Genomic DNA, 17,311 nt, shown 5'->3' with positions numbered 1-17,311 from the left:
AGCCAGCCTCTCACCGCTCCTCTGTGTGAGGACCTGCAAGGCATCGCTGGAGTGTGCTCCCCAGTGCGCACACAGTCCCAGCCATGAGGAGTTAACACCCAAGGGGCAACCGCCCACCTGCACTGTCCTGGTGGCCAGGTCCCAGGGGCTCTCCAGAGAGACTGACCCCAGCTCCCACAGGGAGAACCTGCTCATCAGCTCACACTTGGCTGTCTTTTCTCCCTTCCCCATTTCATGTTCCCCCGCCCGTAACATATGCTTCCTGCGATCACCTCCCCCCAAATTAACTACTACTCCCTGGTCCTTATCTCAGTGTCTGGTTTTGAAGGAACATAAACTGGGGCCAACCCCTTTCTCCTATAGGTGTCGCAAGTAGCTTTCTGAAAGTAAGCCTAGCTCTTTACAGGAGGATCCATTGACCCATCGTCCCCATTGAAGGACTTTTGTGCATTCACCACCACCTCCAACACTGAGTACAGAAAAGAATAGAAGTGATAAATAATGAACACATAAAGAGCTGTATGGGAATGTAATTCAATCACTGATATTGTGACAGAGAGGGACTTTCTAAGCATAAAAGCAAAGGGGAAAATATTTACCAAAATAAGTAATAAATATTACTACATAAAACCTTTCAAAATTTCTGCAGGTCTGGTCATTGTTAAAGCTCAGCAATGGGTCCATGGGGATTCATTATAGTATTCACTCTATTTTTGTTGTGCTTAACATTTTTCAGATTAGAAGGTTTTTATTCATCCCCCAAAATAAAAAGCAATTCAGTAGGTGGATAAGTTGTCAAGAATAAGAATACACATTTCAGGAAAAATGAAAACAGCAGCTGCTCTAATATTATACAGATGGCTACTTGTGGCTTGGGATAAAAATTCCAGGGACTACATTACACAGATTTCTTTTAATGCTATATCTGCTAGAAGGCAAATGGAAGCGAACATGATGAATTGTATCAGTCAGGAGAGGCTACATTATGCTGTGGTAACAAAGAGCCCCCAAAGCTCAGAAGCTTCAAACCACAAAGGTTGATTTCTCATTCAGCTACACATCACCATGGCCAGTAGGGGGCTCTGCTTATCACAGTTTCTCGGGGAACAGAGCTTACATCTGGGACATTGCTAATCACTGTGCAGAGGGAAAAAGGGTGTTCTGCAGCATCTGGAACTGACTAGTAAATGGTTCAGCCTAGAAATGACACTATGTATCAGCCACTCCCACTCAAACCTCATTCATTAACATGGCTTACAAGACCCCACCCAACCACAAAGGGATCATGGACCCAGACAGTGGACAGCTAGAAATATATGCCATATAGCACCGGTGACTACCACAATGAGCCCAGAAAAACTGCTATGTGACTCAAAAGGTAACCAGTGATCTAGTGAGGACAAACACAAATGTCAAAGATGTTTGTGAATAGTGTGGGTAAAATTGTTCAATGAGCTATGAGTGCAGAAAGGCAGTATTTGTAAATCAGTACATTGTTTTATGTGGTAGTTAAAATATGTATTTGCAAAAAATAATAGGTTTATGCAATATAGTGGGAAATTTTCTGCAAGTCAAAATGCAATATATAAAAGAAAAGATTAGGTAAATACATATGTAATATAAATGACAGAAATTTGGCTAAGATCCTTAATATAGAAAGAGCTCTAACAAATCAATAAAAAGAAGATGAAAGAAAAAGATGGGCAAAGGATAATATCTTTGGGGCTTGGTGCTTTGCTAAGCTATTCATAAAGAAACAATACAAATGATCAATAAGGTTGCAAAAAGATAAACTCTACTGGTCATGGAAAAATATATAACTCAAAACAACAAGGTACCATTTTTGCCCACCAAATTGGCAAAATTAGTTTTTAAAATGTATGATTCTAAATCTTGACCCACAAGGGTTGACTGTGGAATTCTTAAACATTGTTGGTAAAAAAAAATAAATTGTTAACAATCTCTATAAAGAGTAGAAGCATAGGAATATGGATCAAGAATCTTCAAACATTCATTCCTTTTTACCCTAAATTCCCCCTTTTAGAAATTCTGCCTAGGGCACCTGGGTGGCTCAGTCGGTTGAGCATTAGACTCTTGGTTTTTGCTCAGGTCATGATCTTGGGGTCCTGAGATCAAGCCCCACATCAGGCTGTGTGCTCAGTGCAGAGTTGACTGGAGATTCTTTCCCTCTCCCTCCCCTTCTGCCCTTCCCCCCACTTGCACTCGTGCATGCCAGCAGTCTCTCAAACAAATAAATAAATAAAGTCTTAAAAAAAAAAAAAAGAAAAGAAATTCTGCCTAAGGAAATAAACAGACATACAAAGACATATATAAAATTATGTTCATTTGGAACTTAGAAACTTAGAAACAGCCTTCCATGTATGTCTAAGAAAAGGAGTAAATAAATTATGGAATGGCTATTTAATAAGACTAATAAAAATTACAGCATAGAGGAATATTTAATTATAACAGGAAATGTTAATAATATAATAGCAAAAATACATTTGAAGCAGGGCCACAAAAGTGGATATATTTTATGATCTTAATTTCATTCTTAAATCTGTCTTTATACTTTGCATTTGTATATTAAACTGGCAGGAATCCACAAAATATCACCAGGGATTTTCTATTCATGGAAGATTATAAAGGATTTTTATTTTCCTCTTCAGGGTCTAGATTTCAATTATTCCATAATAAATATGATTTTTGCAATAAAAAATGCAATAACTTTTTTTTTTAAGTATGTCAATGTTGTATTAAGATGTCAACGTGACTGGAAAATAAAAAATTAGTACAACTGAGTGGTCAGGAAGAGGCAAGTTATAACAGGCTTGCCTCCCTAGTATCTGCAAGCAGGTAACACCAGTTGGGTGGGGGCCTGGTCTGGTCATTCGCCCAGATCACTACGCACTGGTGAGCAGGAGGACGGGCTCGCATTAGCCCCACGCTTCCCGAAGTGGGATTTTCACCCCCTGGGGCTGGTGATGTGCTGGGCGGGGATACATAGAGCCACAGCACCAGTCTCTGGCTAGAACTTTACTTTAGCTGACGGTAAGCAATTTGTGACATTATTTTTATATTACGAACAAAATACAAAATCTGGTGCTCGCTTCGGCAGCATATATACTAAAATACAAAATCTGCATGAATTTTTAAGAACTTTGGGCGGGGGGGAGTGATGTCAGCATCATGACAGCGTGAGTCATTCCCTTTGTTTCTCCCCTTTAATTTACAACAAGTAGGGCATCCATAGCCCAACAGGGGTTCCTCTGCACAGCACACCGGACTCCAGAGAGAAGCTAACATCTTTACTTCTGAAGGTGGGTGGATTGGACCTTGTGGAGGAGGCAAAACCAAGAGAGCTGCAGCAGAACGGGGGTAGCAGCAGCAGTGGTGCCTGTAACCCCAGTGACCTTGGCAGTGGCAGTGGCCCCAGAGACGAAGGTATCCCCAGCAACCCCAGGCAGCAGTAGCCCCTGTGACCCCGGCACCCCTGGCAGCAGCCCCAGCAACCCTGGCAACCTCAGCGCTGATGATGATGCTCGTGCCCAAGTAACTATGACAGCCTCAGTGACCCCTCCAGAAGAGCAGGTGGAGGATGGACGTGTGTGCTCCCAAATACAGCCATAAAGCTCTTAGGGAAGAAAGAGGGTGGGGGTGGGGGGCGGGAAATCTGTGCTATATCGCCACCTGCTGGAAAACAAAAGAAAGGCCTTTAATTCCCAACCTGTTGAACTGTTAAAATCAAAGTAAATGAAACTTTACCTAAATGAGAAAGGTATTCACTACTTCAAATGCGCCAGCAGAGGCACATCTCATCAAACACCATGAAAAATCACAGTAATACGGTATCACCAAAAGAAAATGACAGTTCTCCAGCAGCCAATCTCCAAGTCACAGAAGATTAGGATCTAACTGATAGAGAACTCAAAGTAGCTGTTATGAAGCAATTCATCAAGCCCCAAGAAGACTCAGAAAGGCAATTTAATGAACTCAGGAATAAAATTAACAGAGGGAGTACTTTGCCAAGAAGATTGAAATTCTGGAGCTGAAGAACTCAGTAGATGAGATGAAGAATGCATTAGAAAGTATTGAAAATAGAGCAAATCAGATGGAAGAGAGAATAGATGAGCAGGAAAATCAGAATCCAGAAATAGTTCAGGTGGAAGAAGAGAGAGAACTAAGATTTTTAAGAAGCGAAGAAACCCTACAAGAGCTATCAGACTCCACTAGGGGAACCAACATAAGAATAATGGGTATACCAGAAGGAGAAGAGAAGGAGAGGGGACAGAAGGGTTACTTAAAGAAACAGTAGCTGAGAACTTCCCAAACCTGAGAAAAGAGCTAGACAAAGCTAATAGATCCACAAAGCTAATAGGTCACCTTACTATCTGAATGCTGGAAGACCCTCTTCAAGACATATTATCATGAAGCTATCAAAAACTGATGATAAAGAAAGACTCTTAAAGGCAACTGGGGGGGTTTAGAGGGGAGGAAAAACATAACCTACAAAGGAACCCCCAACAGATTATCAGCAGATTTCTTCAACAGAAATTCTACAGGCCAGTGAAATGTGATATTCAAAGTATTGAAAGATAAAAATTACCAACCGAGAATACTTTATCCATTAAATTGACCCTTCCAAATGAAGGAGAAAAGCAAATGCAAAGCTGAGGGAGTTCACCACCACGGACCTGCCTTACAAAAAAAATGTTGAAAGGAGCTCTTCTACCTAAAATGAAAAGACAGAAATACCCCAGAGTTTTAATAAAGTGATAGAGTCAAAACTATAACCCTCTTTTAGAATAGGGTGTTAAATGATTGTAGCATAAAGTTTAAAAGAGAAAAGCATTAAAAGTAAATATAGGACGTCCATTCATCCTCAGCGTAGGGATTACTTAGTGCTGGGCCTTCCACGTTTGGTTTTTTCTTCTCCTGGACAGGAGGCCTCTGTCGCAACCATGTTACACCAGATCATCAGTCAGGCCAAGAAGCACCCGAGCTTGATCCCCCTCTTCATATTTATTGGGGCAGGAGGTACTGGAGCAGCACTGTATGTCTTGCGCCTGGCATTGTTCAATCCATATGTCAGTTGGGATAGGAAGAACCTGTATAGTCAAATGAAGATAAGTTGTTATCAGCATAAAAAGGACTATTTTATCTATAAGATGTTTTATACAAACCTCGTGGGAACTACAAAACAAAATCTAGAGCAAAGACAAAACACTTAAAAAGGTGGGGGGGGGGCGGCCGGGGGAACTGAGCAAATTATCATAGAAAACCACCAACCTAAAAAGTAAATAAACTGAAGAAAAAGAAACAATGGAGACTCAAAACAACCTGAAAACAAAAGATAAAATGGCAATAGTAAGTCCTCATATATCAATAATCACCTTAAATGTAAATGAATTGAACTCACCAATCAGAAGGAACAGAGTGCCTGAATGGATTAAAACAAAGACCCAATTGTATGCTGCCTTCAGGAGACTCTTATCAGCTCCAAACACATACACTCAAAAGTGAAGGGGCAGAGGATGATACTCCAAGAAATGGTAGCCAAACGAAAGTGGGTGTAGACATACATACATCAGACACTATAGACTTCAAGACAAAATTGGTAACAAGGGACAAAGTGGGTCATTATATAATTATGATAAAGGAGTCAATACAGATCTTCCTCACTTATGAGAGGGTTACATCCTGATAAATCCATCACAAGTTAAAAATATAAGTTGAACCCAAAGAACAAATGATCCAATCAAGAAGTGGGCAGAAGACATGAACAGACATTTTTCCAAAGAAGACAACCAAATGGCCAACAGACACATGAAAAAGTGCTCAGCATCGCTCGGCATCAGGGAAATCCAAATCAAAACCTCAATGAGATACCACCTCACACCAGTCAGAATGGCTAAAATTAACAAGTCAGGAAACGACAGATGTTGGTGGGGATGCAGAGAAAGGGGAACCCTCCTACACTGTTGGTGGGAATGCAAGCTGGGGCAGCCACTCTGGAAAACAGTATGGAGGTTCTTCAAAAAGTTGAAAATAGAGCTACCATATGATCCAGCAATTGCACTACCGGGTATTTACCCCAAAGATACAAATGTAGGGATCCGAAGGGGTAGGTGCACCCCGATGTTTATAGCAGCAATGTCCACAATAGCCAAACTGGAAGGAGCCAAGATGTCCATCGACAGATGAATGGATAAAGAAGATGTGGTATACACACACACACACACACACACACACACAATGGAATATTATGCAGCCATCAAAAGGAATGAAATCTTGCTATTAGCAACGATGTGGATGGAACTGGAGAGTATTATGCTGAGCGAAATAAGTCAATCAGAGAAAGACATGTATCATATGACCTCACTGATATGAGGAATTCTTAATTGCAGGAAACAAACTGAGGGTTGCTGGAGTGGTGGGGGGTGGGAGGGATGGGGTGGCTAGGTGATAGACATTGGGGAGGGTATGTGCTATGGTGAGCGCTGTGAGTTGTGCAAGACTGTTGAATCACAGATCTGTACCTCTGAAACAAATAATACATTATATGTTAAAAAAAGAAGAAGAAGAAGAAGATAGCAGGAGGGGAAGAATGAAGGGGGGGAAATCGGAGGGGGAGATGAACCATGAGACACGATGGACTCTGAAAAACAAACTGAGGGTTCTAGAGGGGAGGGGGGTGGGAGGATGGGTTAGCCTGGTGATGGGTATTAAAGAGGGCACATACTGAATGGAGCACTGGGTGTTATGCACAAATAATGAATCATGGAACATTACATCAAAAACTAATGATGTAATGTATGGTGATTAACATAACATAATAAAAAAATATATAAGTTGAAAATGTGTTTAATACACCTGACCTACCAAACATGATAGCTTAGCCTAGACTACCTTAAATGTGCTAACAACACTTACATTAGCCCACATCTGGGCAAAATTATCTAACACAAAGCCTATTTTATAATAAGGAGATGAATATCTCAGGTAATTTCTTGAATATTGTACTGAAACTGAAAAGCAAAATGATTGTATGGGTACAGAATGGCTTACCTTTGTGATCACGTTGCCACTGGGAACCGCAGCTTGCTGCTGTTACCTGCCGTCAAGAGAGAGTACCATACTGCATATCACTAGACCGGGAAAAGATTAAAAACTCAACATTCAAAGCATGGTTTTTACTGAATGTGTATCATTTTTGCACCATCAGAAAGTTGAAAAACTGTAAGTCAAACCATCCTAAGTCAGGGACCCTCTGTACATCAAGAAGATAATAGCAATTATAAATATATACACTCCCAACATCGGAGCACCAAAATATATTATGCAAATACTAACAAATCTCAAGGGAGAAATATACAACAGTACAATAACAGTAGGAGAATTCGATATCCCACTATCAGCAATGGAGAGATTGTGCAGACAGAAAATCAAGGACACACTGGAGTTGAACCACACTGTAGAACAAATAGACCTAACAGACATATATAGAACATTCCATCCAACAACAGAATATACATTCTCAGGTGCACATGAACATCCTCCAGGAGAGATAAGAGAGGCCACAAAACTAATCTTAGCAAATTGAGGAAGATTGAAATCACATCATATCTTCTCTGACCACAATGGCATGAAATTAGAAGTCAACCAAAAGAAAGTGAATAGATCTTCAAATATATAGAAACTAAACAGCACATTTCTAAACAACCAATGGGTCAAAGAAGAAATCGAAAGGAAAACAAATTATGTTGAGACATATTAAAATGAAAATGCATCATATCAAATTTTGTGGGAAGCAGCAAAAGCAGTTCTAAGAGGAAAGTTTATAACAATAAACACATATATTTCTTAAGAAATTAGAAAAATCTCAAACAACCTAACTTTACACCTCAAGGAACCAGAAAAAGAGGAGCTAGACAAGCCCAAAGATAGCAAAAGAAAGGAAATAATAAAAGGCAGAGCAAAAATAAGTGAAATAAAGACCAGAAAAACAGTAGAAAGTTTCAGCAGAACTAAAAACTTTTACTTTAAAAAAGATAAACAAGTTTGACGGCTAGACTAATTCTTTAGCTAGACTAAGAAAAAAAAGAAAAGACTCAAATAGCTCTTTTTTTTCTTTTTTTAGTTTCATGAGTTTCTAAGTATTTTATCCTTCATGTGGCTAACATAAACGGTGCGGCATGTAGGCTTACTGTAAGGATTAACCTGTAGTTAATATATAAAGTATTTAGAGAAGTTCCTGGCATACAGTAAGTACCATAATAGTGCTTCTTCTGATTATCATCTTAGTTTCTTCTGCTGTATTGTCCAATTGATTATTGTTGGAACACAGGTCATAGTTGTTCTGTCTCAGTTTCTGCCCAGCTCCCGTTTAGTAAAAGCTAGGAGCAGAACTGGATCTTGGGGCATCATTCTAACAAGAAAATGAGGTGTACCAATAACAGACCCATCCCACACGGTTATGAGAGACACACTTCTAGTCCTATCATAGATACCCTTTGCCTGGGCGACTGTCCCCAGACTATTTGGGGACTGGTTGGTGCTGACACCCAATCATTAGAACCATGGATGTAACTATTGCTACCTGATGCAAACACACACGCAAACACACACACACACACACACACACACACACACCCCTTAGGAAAACAAAGCTTAATATTCCTAGGAAGCCCAGGTCCCAGTGGACAGGTCCAATGCAAAACTAATGTTTGCTGCTTACTCTTCAGAAATAGGCTGACAGTTGCACTCTGTGCATCAGTGAGCCAGCACACATACCAAACTGCCCCAAAACTCAGTAGTTAAAAATAACTACCATTTACATCCTACTCCTGGGTCTCTAGGTCAGCTGGGTTGTTCTGCCGATCTGGGCCAGCCTCAGCTCCTCCCAGCTGGTCTCACTAGTGCACCTGCCGCCAGCTCGAGGGTGAACTACAGACGGGCTAGTCTGGGGTGGCCTCCTTCACATCTGCTGGGCGTTGGCTGTCTGCCGGGGCAGTGAATCTTGACTGGGCTCTGTCTATCATCAGCCAGAAGGCTAACTCAGGTTTGTTCCATGGTGCAACAGAATTGAGAGAGAACAGATATATACAGAACTTCTTGAGACTTATGCTTGGAACTGACAACAGCACTACTTTCTACCACTTTCTCTCGGACAAAGCAAAGACAGGAAGCCAGATTCAAGGGGTGGAAAATAGACCCCTCCCCTTGGCAGGCAGGACTGCAAAGTCATATTGTAGAGGGGGCATGAATACAGAGAAGCCCAAGAAATGAGAGTCACAATCGTCTCCCACACACTCGACACCACGGTGACAACGCTTCTGTTGCTGATTTCCTTTTAGTGAAGGGTGCTTTGTCTCACTAGCAGCCCAACTGTGGACTGGGTCTGGGGAAAGTTCCACATTTGGTGGGCTTCACCCATTTACCCTGATTCACACCTGTTTCGCTTTCACTGGGTGCCACGGCTTGACGTTGAGCCCCAGTCTGAGTCTGTTTGAGAGCGCGATCCCCTGCACCAGCTGTCGGGATGATACACTTCCCTTTCTGTCCTGGTTTCTGAGAGCAGTTGCTGGTTTCGATAGAGTTTTCCAGTATAGATTTACCAAGACGCTGCGGACCGTTCTTAGTTGGTGGCTGAATAATAAATCTTTGTTGATGTATCGACTCAGTCAATCACGGGCTAATTAACTCCAAGTCCTGTTAGAAGCAATCGAAATGTCTTTTCTCATTGTCAGGCGGCAGACAGATCTTGGAGATAACCCGGTCATCTCCGAGCCTTCTGGCATCTCTGCCCTTAAGCTGCTGAGTCAGGACCATAGATCCCTGGTGGCCACGCAGGGACAGACTTCTCCTGCCACAGCAATATGTCTTCTCGCCCCTAGAGGGTTACCGAGCCATCCTGGGCCAGGCTGTGGAGAGAGGGGAGGCTATACATTTGCCCCCACCCCCCATCTACATGGCTGCTCTGCTCTGCCCACCGGGCCAGCAGGGGAACAGGGGAGCCCCAGTCCTCCTGCCCCCAGGGTCAGAACATAGGAAGCCAGAGGGAATGGCCACTCCTGGGTTGTGGAGGTAGAGCGAATAGTCCTGGAAGACAGAGAGCAGGAAAAGAAAAAGATAGGCAATAAGAACGTGGTTGAAAAGAAGAGCAATGGTGCGCCTGGGTGGCTCAGATGGTTAAGCATCTGCCTTCCGCTCAGGTCATGATCCCAGGGTCCTGGGATCGAGCCCCACATCGGTTGGGGGGGGGGGTCCCTGCTCCGTGGGGGGCCTGCTTCTCCCTCTCCCTCTGCTTCTCCCCCTGCTCGTGTTATCTCTCTCTGTATCTCTGTGTCTCGAATGAATAAATAAATCTTTAAAAAAAAAAAAGAGTAATGTGAGCCGTAGGTATTTATAACTAAGCTTGCTGTTCATAACTAATGAGCATATGGCAATAACCATTGTGCATATCGTTATGTATTTAAAGTTACTTTTGTTTATATTAAACTTTCTTCTTCCTATATTTGGTGTTCCCTTACACAGGTTAAAATATCATATAATACTGTGTTTAAAAGAATTCTAGGGGTACCTGGGTGGCTCAGTCAGTTATGAGTCTGACTCTTGATTTCGGCTCAGGGTTATGAGATCGAGTCCCACATGGGGCTCCATACTGGACGTGAAGCCTGCTTGGGATTCTCTCTCTCTTTCTCCCTCTCCCTCTGCCCCTCTCCCCCAAAAAAGAATTCTAGTATGACCCAATCAGGTAAATATGTAAATTTATATTTACATATTTTCATTACATACATTACATATTTTATTTTATTACATTTTATTTTATTTAATACATTTTATTTAACAATACATATTACATTTTATTTAATACAAAATACATTTTATTTAATAATACATATTACATTTTATTACATTACATTACATATTTTATTACATTACATACATGTGCATGTATATATGTATGATTTGGAAGATTTATATATTTTGGAGTAAAATGTGTATTTTAAACTTAAAATATCTACATACATAAAAGATATATGACTATAAAATCAAATATAAATATAAATATCTTTTACATCTTCTAGAGCTAAGTATAAACATAAAGGTACATTTACATTTTTGCAGAAAAGTGTCTGAAAGGAGGAATAAGAAATGAGTAATAATGGTTGCAAGTAGGAAGGGTTTTTCTTTAATTTTCCTTTCTATATACTTTGGTTTCTTACCATGAGGATGGACTACTTTTAAAGATTTTATTTATTTATTTGAGACAGAGAGAATGAGAGAGAGAGCACATGAGAGGGGGGAGGGTCAGAGGGAGAAGCAGGCTCCCTGCCGAGCAGGGAGCCCGATGCGGGACTCGATCCCGGGACTCCAGGATCATGACCTGAGCCGAAGGCAGTCGCTTAACCAACTGAGCCACCCAGGCGCCCTGGACTACTTTTATAGCTTTTTAAAGGCAGTTTACTTGTAAATTTTAAGGTGATTCTGCCACCTTTTCTTACGGTGTTACCCCCAGCTCAAACAGTAAATTTGGGTAACTTCAGACACGAGAACGAGAATTCTCAGGACCCCAGGGCAGGAGAGTGGTTCTGCAGGGGGACAGAAGCGCGCGGAGATGCTGAGGAAGCCCAGGTCCTGAGCTCCCCCCCCCCACCCCCCGGCCGCCCTCTCCCCGGCCGGGACCCCGGCAGCTCCGGGGCGGGCGCGTGCGGGACCTGGTGGCCTCTCTCCTTGTCCCCGCTCGCCTCCCCCAGGGCCGAGGCGGCAAAGGCAGCATCTACGTGTGGGCCTCCGGGGACGGTGGCAGCTACGACGACTGCAACTGTGATGGCTACGCCTCCAGCATGTGGACCATCTCCATCAACTCGGCCATCAACGACGGCAGGACGGCCCTGTACGACGAGAGCTGCTCCTCCACCTTGGCCTCCACCTTCAGCAACGGCAGGAAGAGGAACCCCGAGGCTGGCGTGGTGAGTGTGGCCCCCACCCTCAGGGAGGCGGTGGAGTGCGCCCCCGCTGCGTAACGTCAGGCACGGATACCGGGCGATGTTATGCACCACCACTGGGTGCCGTCACCAGAGGAAGGGGCTCTCCCCTCCTACCCTCAAAGAGTCAGCCTCTGTTCTGAGGCTCCGGGCATCCGTTGTCTTCCGGGCCTGATAATGCTTTGTTACCAAGGTAGAGCCATGCGGTGTGCAAGTTGGAAGCAAGAATTGTGATCCCTTTCCAGCTCATTTTCCATAGTCTTTCTTGTTTATTGTTTTGCCTTGCAAAAAAATGATGAACTCTGATGATCAAGAAGTTGCACACCACTTTTAAAGAGAGCTAATATTAAGAACTGGGCCATCACACCATCCCACCAAGAGCCAATCTGTTTATTACAGTAATTAAAAAATAGCGTCCGTGGATGGATTTCTCTGAGTCCATAAGCCCTCTGGGTATACACATGTATTTTTTCAAGGCAAGAGTAGTGGTTTTCACCATATTTTAAAATATGTCCATGATTGAGAAAACAAAAAGTTTAAGAATCTCAGACTTAGATTATTTATTGCGTTCTTCTGAGCAGCACTTCCCTCCTGGGCAGCTTGGTAACATGGTGAATTTTCAAGTCCCCTTAAAATATATATCTGGAGAACATAATGAATCTTTTTAGATCTCTTCCTCTCTCTGGGTATCTCACTCACATATCACCTCTCCTCAGACCTCCCAGGCTGGAATTTGGTAGGTGGTTCCGTAGTCCTGCTGAGCTACATCTTGACCGGCCACCCGCCTCGGTTGGGGTCTCCCAAGGGAGAACAGGAACTCAGAACACCATCATCGTTACCAACCAGTGCTCCAGTCACAAATTCCTGCCTGGACTCTACCTTGGCAAGCTGTCCTGGCTCTCATGTGAGCCAGGAGATCCCTTAACCTAGAAGGGACACAGACTTTACCTGGCTCCCTCCTTGGTCTTGGGGAGGACAGCGAGTGTGCCTGCTCCTCCCAAGCAGGAGGAGGCTTCAGCCTCTCCTATCTTAGGGGAGATCTATGGACAGAAAGGGAGAAGAGCAGAGCAGAAAGGAAGTGAAGGAGTCCCCAATCCTGTTGTGCTTGTGATGTTTCACCCCTCCCCCTACAGAGTGTCACTCCCTACATTTATCTAAGATTCTCTTTCTCTTTGGAGTGGAGAAGGGCCTTGAGTTCTATCTGAATATTGTAATTTTCCCCCAATAGATGCCTTTAAACCTCCCTGATACTTTGTTCTTCAAAATCATAGGCCCATGTGAGGATCCTACAGACAGAGGAAGAAGGAGAATTCATGTGGTTTATGTGTGATTGTAATGAAAACCCTGGCTTTCACCCTGGGTCATTGAAAATGAGGGTTTTTTCTCTTTGTGAAAGTCCTTTAAAACCTGGTTGATCGGGGGCGCCTGGGTGGCTCAGTTGGTTAAGCGACTGCCTTTGGCTCAGGTCATGATCCTGGAGTCCCGGGATCGAGTCCCGCATCGGGCTCCCTGCTCGGCAGGGAGTCTGCTTCTCCCTCTGACCCTCCCCCCTCTCATGCTCTATCTCATTCTCTCTCTCAAATAAATAAATAAAATCTTTAAAAAAAAAAAAAAAAACCTGGTTGACCGGTCTCCCCACTTAAGAATTGTGGAAGTGATTACTCATACATCTGTTATCTTGGCTTCCTGAGTCCCAGCATCTCTCCATAAGATACAGAGAAACATTCTCTTTTTAATGGCCTGTCCTTCCAGGCAAACTTCAGCTGAGCATGTTTATTCTTCCCTCTTTGGGAATGCCACCTTTTCCTTTGTGAAGGGAAAAAAAATGATACAACGGCATTTGGGTTTTCCAAACCAATCCCAGTGCAACAATACTAACCATTGCATTGACTTGGTGGTAGTACTGACTTGTCGTCTTCCACCTATAAGTTTTCCTTTCAGAATCCAGGAAATAAAAGTCTCTCTAGTCTCTGGAACAACTGCAAATATGCTTCTCTTGAAACACTTGACTTGTTTTTATCTCGTGAAACACTTGACTTGTTTTATCTTGTGAGTACTGTAACTGTAACTGTCCCTTTTTGCATGGGCTACTAGGAAGCTCAAATAAAATGTATGGCAGGATAGATAGATAAACGCTTATTGTTACCTTTATCGTAATCTTCTTCAGAATAAGGCAGAGTTGAAATGAAAGAAACAGATAATACTCTGCTTCACATTCTTTTGGGATTCAAAGTAGAGTGACTTCTTCACTCATTACTGAACATCTTCCCTTCCAGGCGACCACAGATTTGTACGGCAACTGCACCCTGAGGCATTCTGGGACATCCGCAGCTGCGCCCGAGGCAGCTGGAGTGTTTGCACTGGCTTTAGAGGCTAAGTATGTTTCCATCTCGGGGCCAAGGGTGGACTAACATGTGTCTCTCCACCCAATCCCAGGTGTCCATGGAGGCAAAAGTGGGTGTGAGAGCCAGTGGATGGTCAGGGCCAGTGAACTGTGATGGACATTTCTAAAGGAACCGTGGGCCCCAGATGATACACACACACACACTCCACAAATAACATCCCTAGGAGAGCACAGTACCAAGTAGGGACACATAGATCTTTCTTTGTGAAAACCATCCTATTATCCTCTCTGGATCCTTTGACTATTTTACTCCAGTAATACAATTAGCTAAATGAAGGAAATCTACTGGTATCCAGCAAGCTATTTCAGAACCTGTGGCAATGAGGGTGCTCCCACTCAAGACTTGTTAACTTGTAAGGTGAATTCACTTTCAACACTGGCACAAGGTGGGCAAAACCACACAGTATAGACCAGGAAATGGATTTTCCTGAGAAGCCTTCCAAGCTACAGGTAAGAGGAGGCTGTCCTCTCTGTTCTCACCATCCCACAGAGAAGCACAAAGTGCTGTTGCTGGACACATCTTGGATTTGATCCTCAGCAGAGATTCCTGCCCACTTGCAGCTCTGTATTCCCTTAGGGCACGCCAGAGGCTGGCCCTGGGTTTGAGGAATGAGCATGTGGGCTTCAGGCCTCACCCGTGTGGTAGGAGTGCAGATGCCCACGCTGCAGGGAGCTCTTCAAGAACGCAGCACCAACCACTTGTGAGTAGTTGGGTCCAGGACCCTGGGGAAGGGGAGTTGAGTTCCCATCCTTGTCAGCCGTTGCTGGGCAACTGGAGCTTCTAGCATCCATCTCCAGGCAACCCTGCTCATCTCTCTCCATATACACAGTGTGTTATCTGACTTACAAAGGAGGTAAGAGTTGATTCCTAGATAGGAAAGGACTTTGAAAGATTCTCTAGTCTGACACTCTGTCTTCTAGTAGAAAAGGCATAATCATCCTCCTTTTACAGATAAGGCCCCACATCGGGAGTGACTCCTCTCTTTGGACCAGGCCAACCTTTATTCTTCAAACAAAAGTCAGGTGGAAAACTTAGGATTTCAGGAGACACTGACTGAAGTGTTTCTATTAAGTGTGGAGACCAAAACTTACGTAGTATGTACCCTTCTTGAAGATGAAACAGTTTATCTCAAGGCTTGTCCGGCCCCGGTGTCTGAGCTGGCTTTGTTCACTCCAGCTAGGAGCAAACAAACAGCGGGAGCTGACTGCTTGCTGCTGAGCCTCGCAGAGAACAGGGAGCAGGGGTGCTCCAGAACTGAGAAGGGGGTTCTGGTCACCCTTTAAATCTAAGGGGGTAGACCTTGACTCAAGTCTCCTTGCATTTTGGCAAGCAAAAGTCAACTGCTCAGGCCTCTGTGCACACAAACGGACAGCCTAAATCGATAAAGTAATGGAACAAGGCTGCTGGATCTCTGAACAGGCTCATGGGCTCTGCACCAATGAGTCACCATTCTTTGACACGCGCTTGCCGATAGCCTTACAGAAAAGAAATCACCACGCGGGCATGTTTCATTTTGGAGTGGTGGTCGTGATTTTAATTCTCTCTCACCATAAAGAGGAAAAGAGTGATACCTGGCAGGTAGTGGTTCAAGCCCACTGTAGGAGCTAGTCCTAAAATTCCTCAGAACACCAACTGCAAGTTGGTGCAAGCAGTTTCTTAAGGAAAGGCTCTCAGGAGAAACCAGGCTAAAGTAGAGGTTAAGGATGGGGGAAAAAATCCAAGTAAGGATGCAATTTCAGAAGTTCTGGCCTCAGCCTGATCCCATGGGGAGCTCTGGAGTGTCAGCGATGCCTCAGAGTGTGTTCTTCCTCAAGGCAAGGATGCTGGGCTGCCATGTTCTGTCACTGGTCTGTCACTGGCTGAGAGCCGTGCCCGGGGAAGGAAACTCCAAGGCATCTCTGGCTTTCTGCACCTGTGGGCAAAGCAGCTCCAGTAGGCAGCAGTTAAAAACAATGGTCAGAACAAAACAGCCCTAAGAAGAGAGTCCAGAGGGAGGAGGAGGGAAAACCGCTCCATGAACAGTTCCTACAGCTCATCTCTATTGTGAGACTAGACACCTGGGAGTCCTTAGGACATAGGACAGCAGTTGAGGGCTGCTGGCCATCCAGAGGTCCAATCAGAAAGCTTTTCCAAAGCAGTGTGAATGCAATAAACAAATTCCGTGTAAATGTATGCCCATCAGGACCACGAAAGAGGAACAGCCACCCCCAGGACTCCCGGGGAGAAAAGGGAAGCCTGTGTCCCGCCCAGGCACTACTTTCGTAAAGTACTTTTCTGCCAAATGCTTGAAATGGCTTCTTGAGTCCCAGGGAGTATTGCTCTCATTTCCCAGTGTGACCAACACAGGAAAAAATTTCAAATGATTTCTTTGCCCCCGGGGGGTCGGGGGTGGGCTGGGGTCAGTGACTGCCATCTTTAAATATTTTGCATTCTCTCCGGGACCCAGGGCTTTCTGTGTGGTTCTAGAGGGCTGAACTAGGTTTAAGGGGTCAGTCATAAGGAGGCAAATTTTTGGCTTGAGAGAACCATCAGTAAAGAGGCCCACGTACTGGACTAGAATAATGTTTCCAAAACTGACCTTTCGGGAGATGGGTTTTTTTTTCATGTATACTCTTTATCAAAGTATAATAGACCCGGAGAAAAGTGCACAAATATTAGATACAGCTCAATGATTTCTTAAAAAGTTAACAGATCCATGTAACGAGCATCCAAATCAAGCAACAGACCATTACCTAAGTACCAGATGTGTTCTTTTGCTTAATATCACGTCTGAGAGATGACTCCATACTGTTCTGTGTGGTTATAGGTCATTCATACTCATTGTGAATTACTCCACTGTATAAATGAATCCTTGGGTTGTTTCCAGTTTGGGGCTGTTATGAGTCATATTGCAATGAACATTCTTACACATGTCTT

General features: G+C 43.6%; 1 protein-coding gene across 2 annotated transcripts in view; it reads left to right on the top strand.

Annotated features, from left to right (window-relative positions):
* The window catches only part of PCSK2 (proprotein convertase subtilisin/kexin type 2), a 282,136-nt gene that overhangs the window by 251,593 nt on the left and 13,232 nt on the right, over window positions 1-17,311 (top strand). For both annotated transcript variants that reach the window (XM_035005804.1, XM_035005803.1), the window contains 2 exons: window positions 11,760-11,975; window positions 14,267-14,367. In XM_035005804.1, the coding sequence (XP_034861695.1) occupies window positions 11,760-11,975; window positions 14,267-14,367 (317 nt within the window). The remainder of the gene's footprint in view (window positions 1-11,759; window positions 11,976-14,266; window positions 14,368-17,311) is intronic.

This window comes from Mirounga leonina, unplaced genomic scaffold, assembly GCF_011800145.1.
Source record: "Mirounga leonina isolate KUSES-001 unplaced genomic scaffold, KU_Mleo_1.0 Mir_150, whole genome shotgun sequence".
Lineage (NCBI taxonomy): Eukaryota > Metazoa > Chordata > Mammalia > Carnivora > Phocidae > Mirounga > Mirounga leonina.
This window is presented reverse-complemented; position numbering and strand designations above follow the sequence as displayed.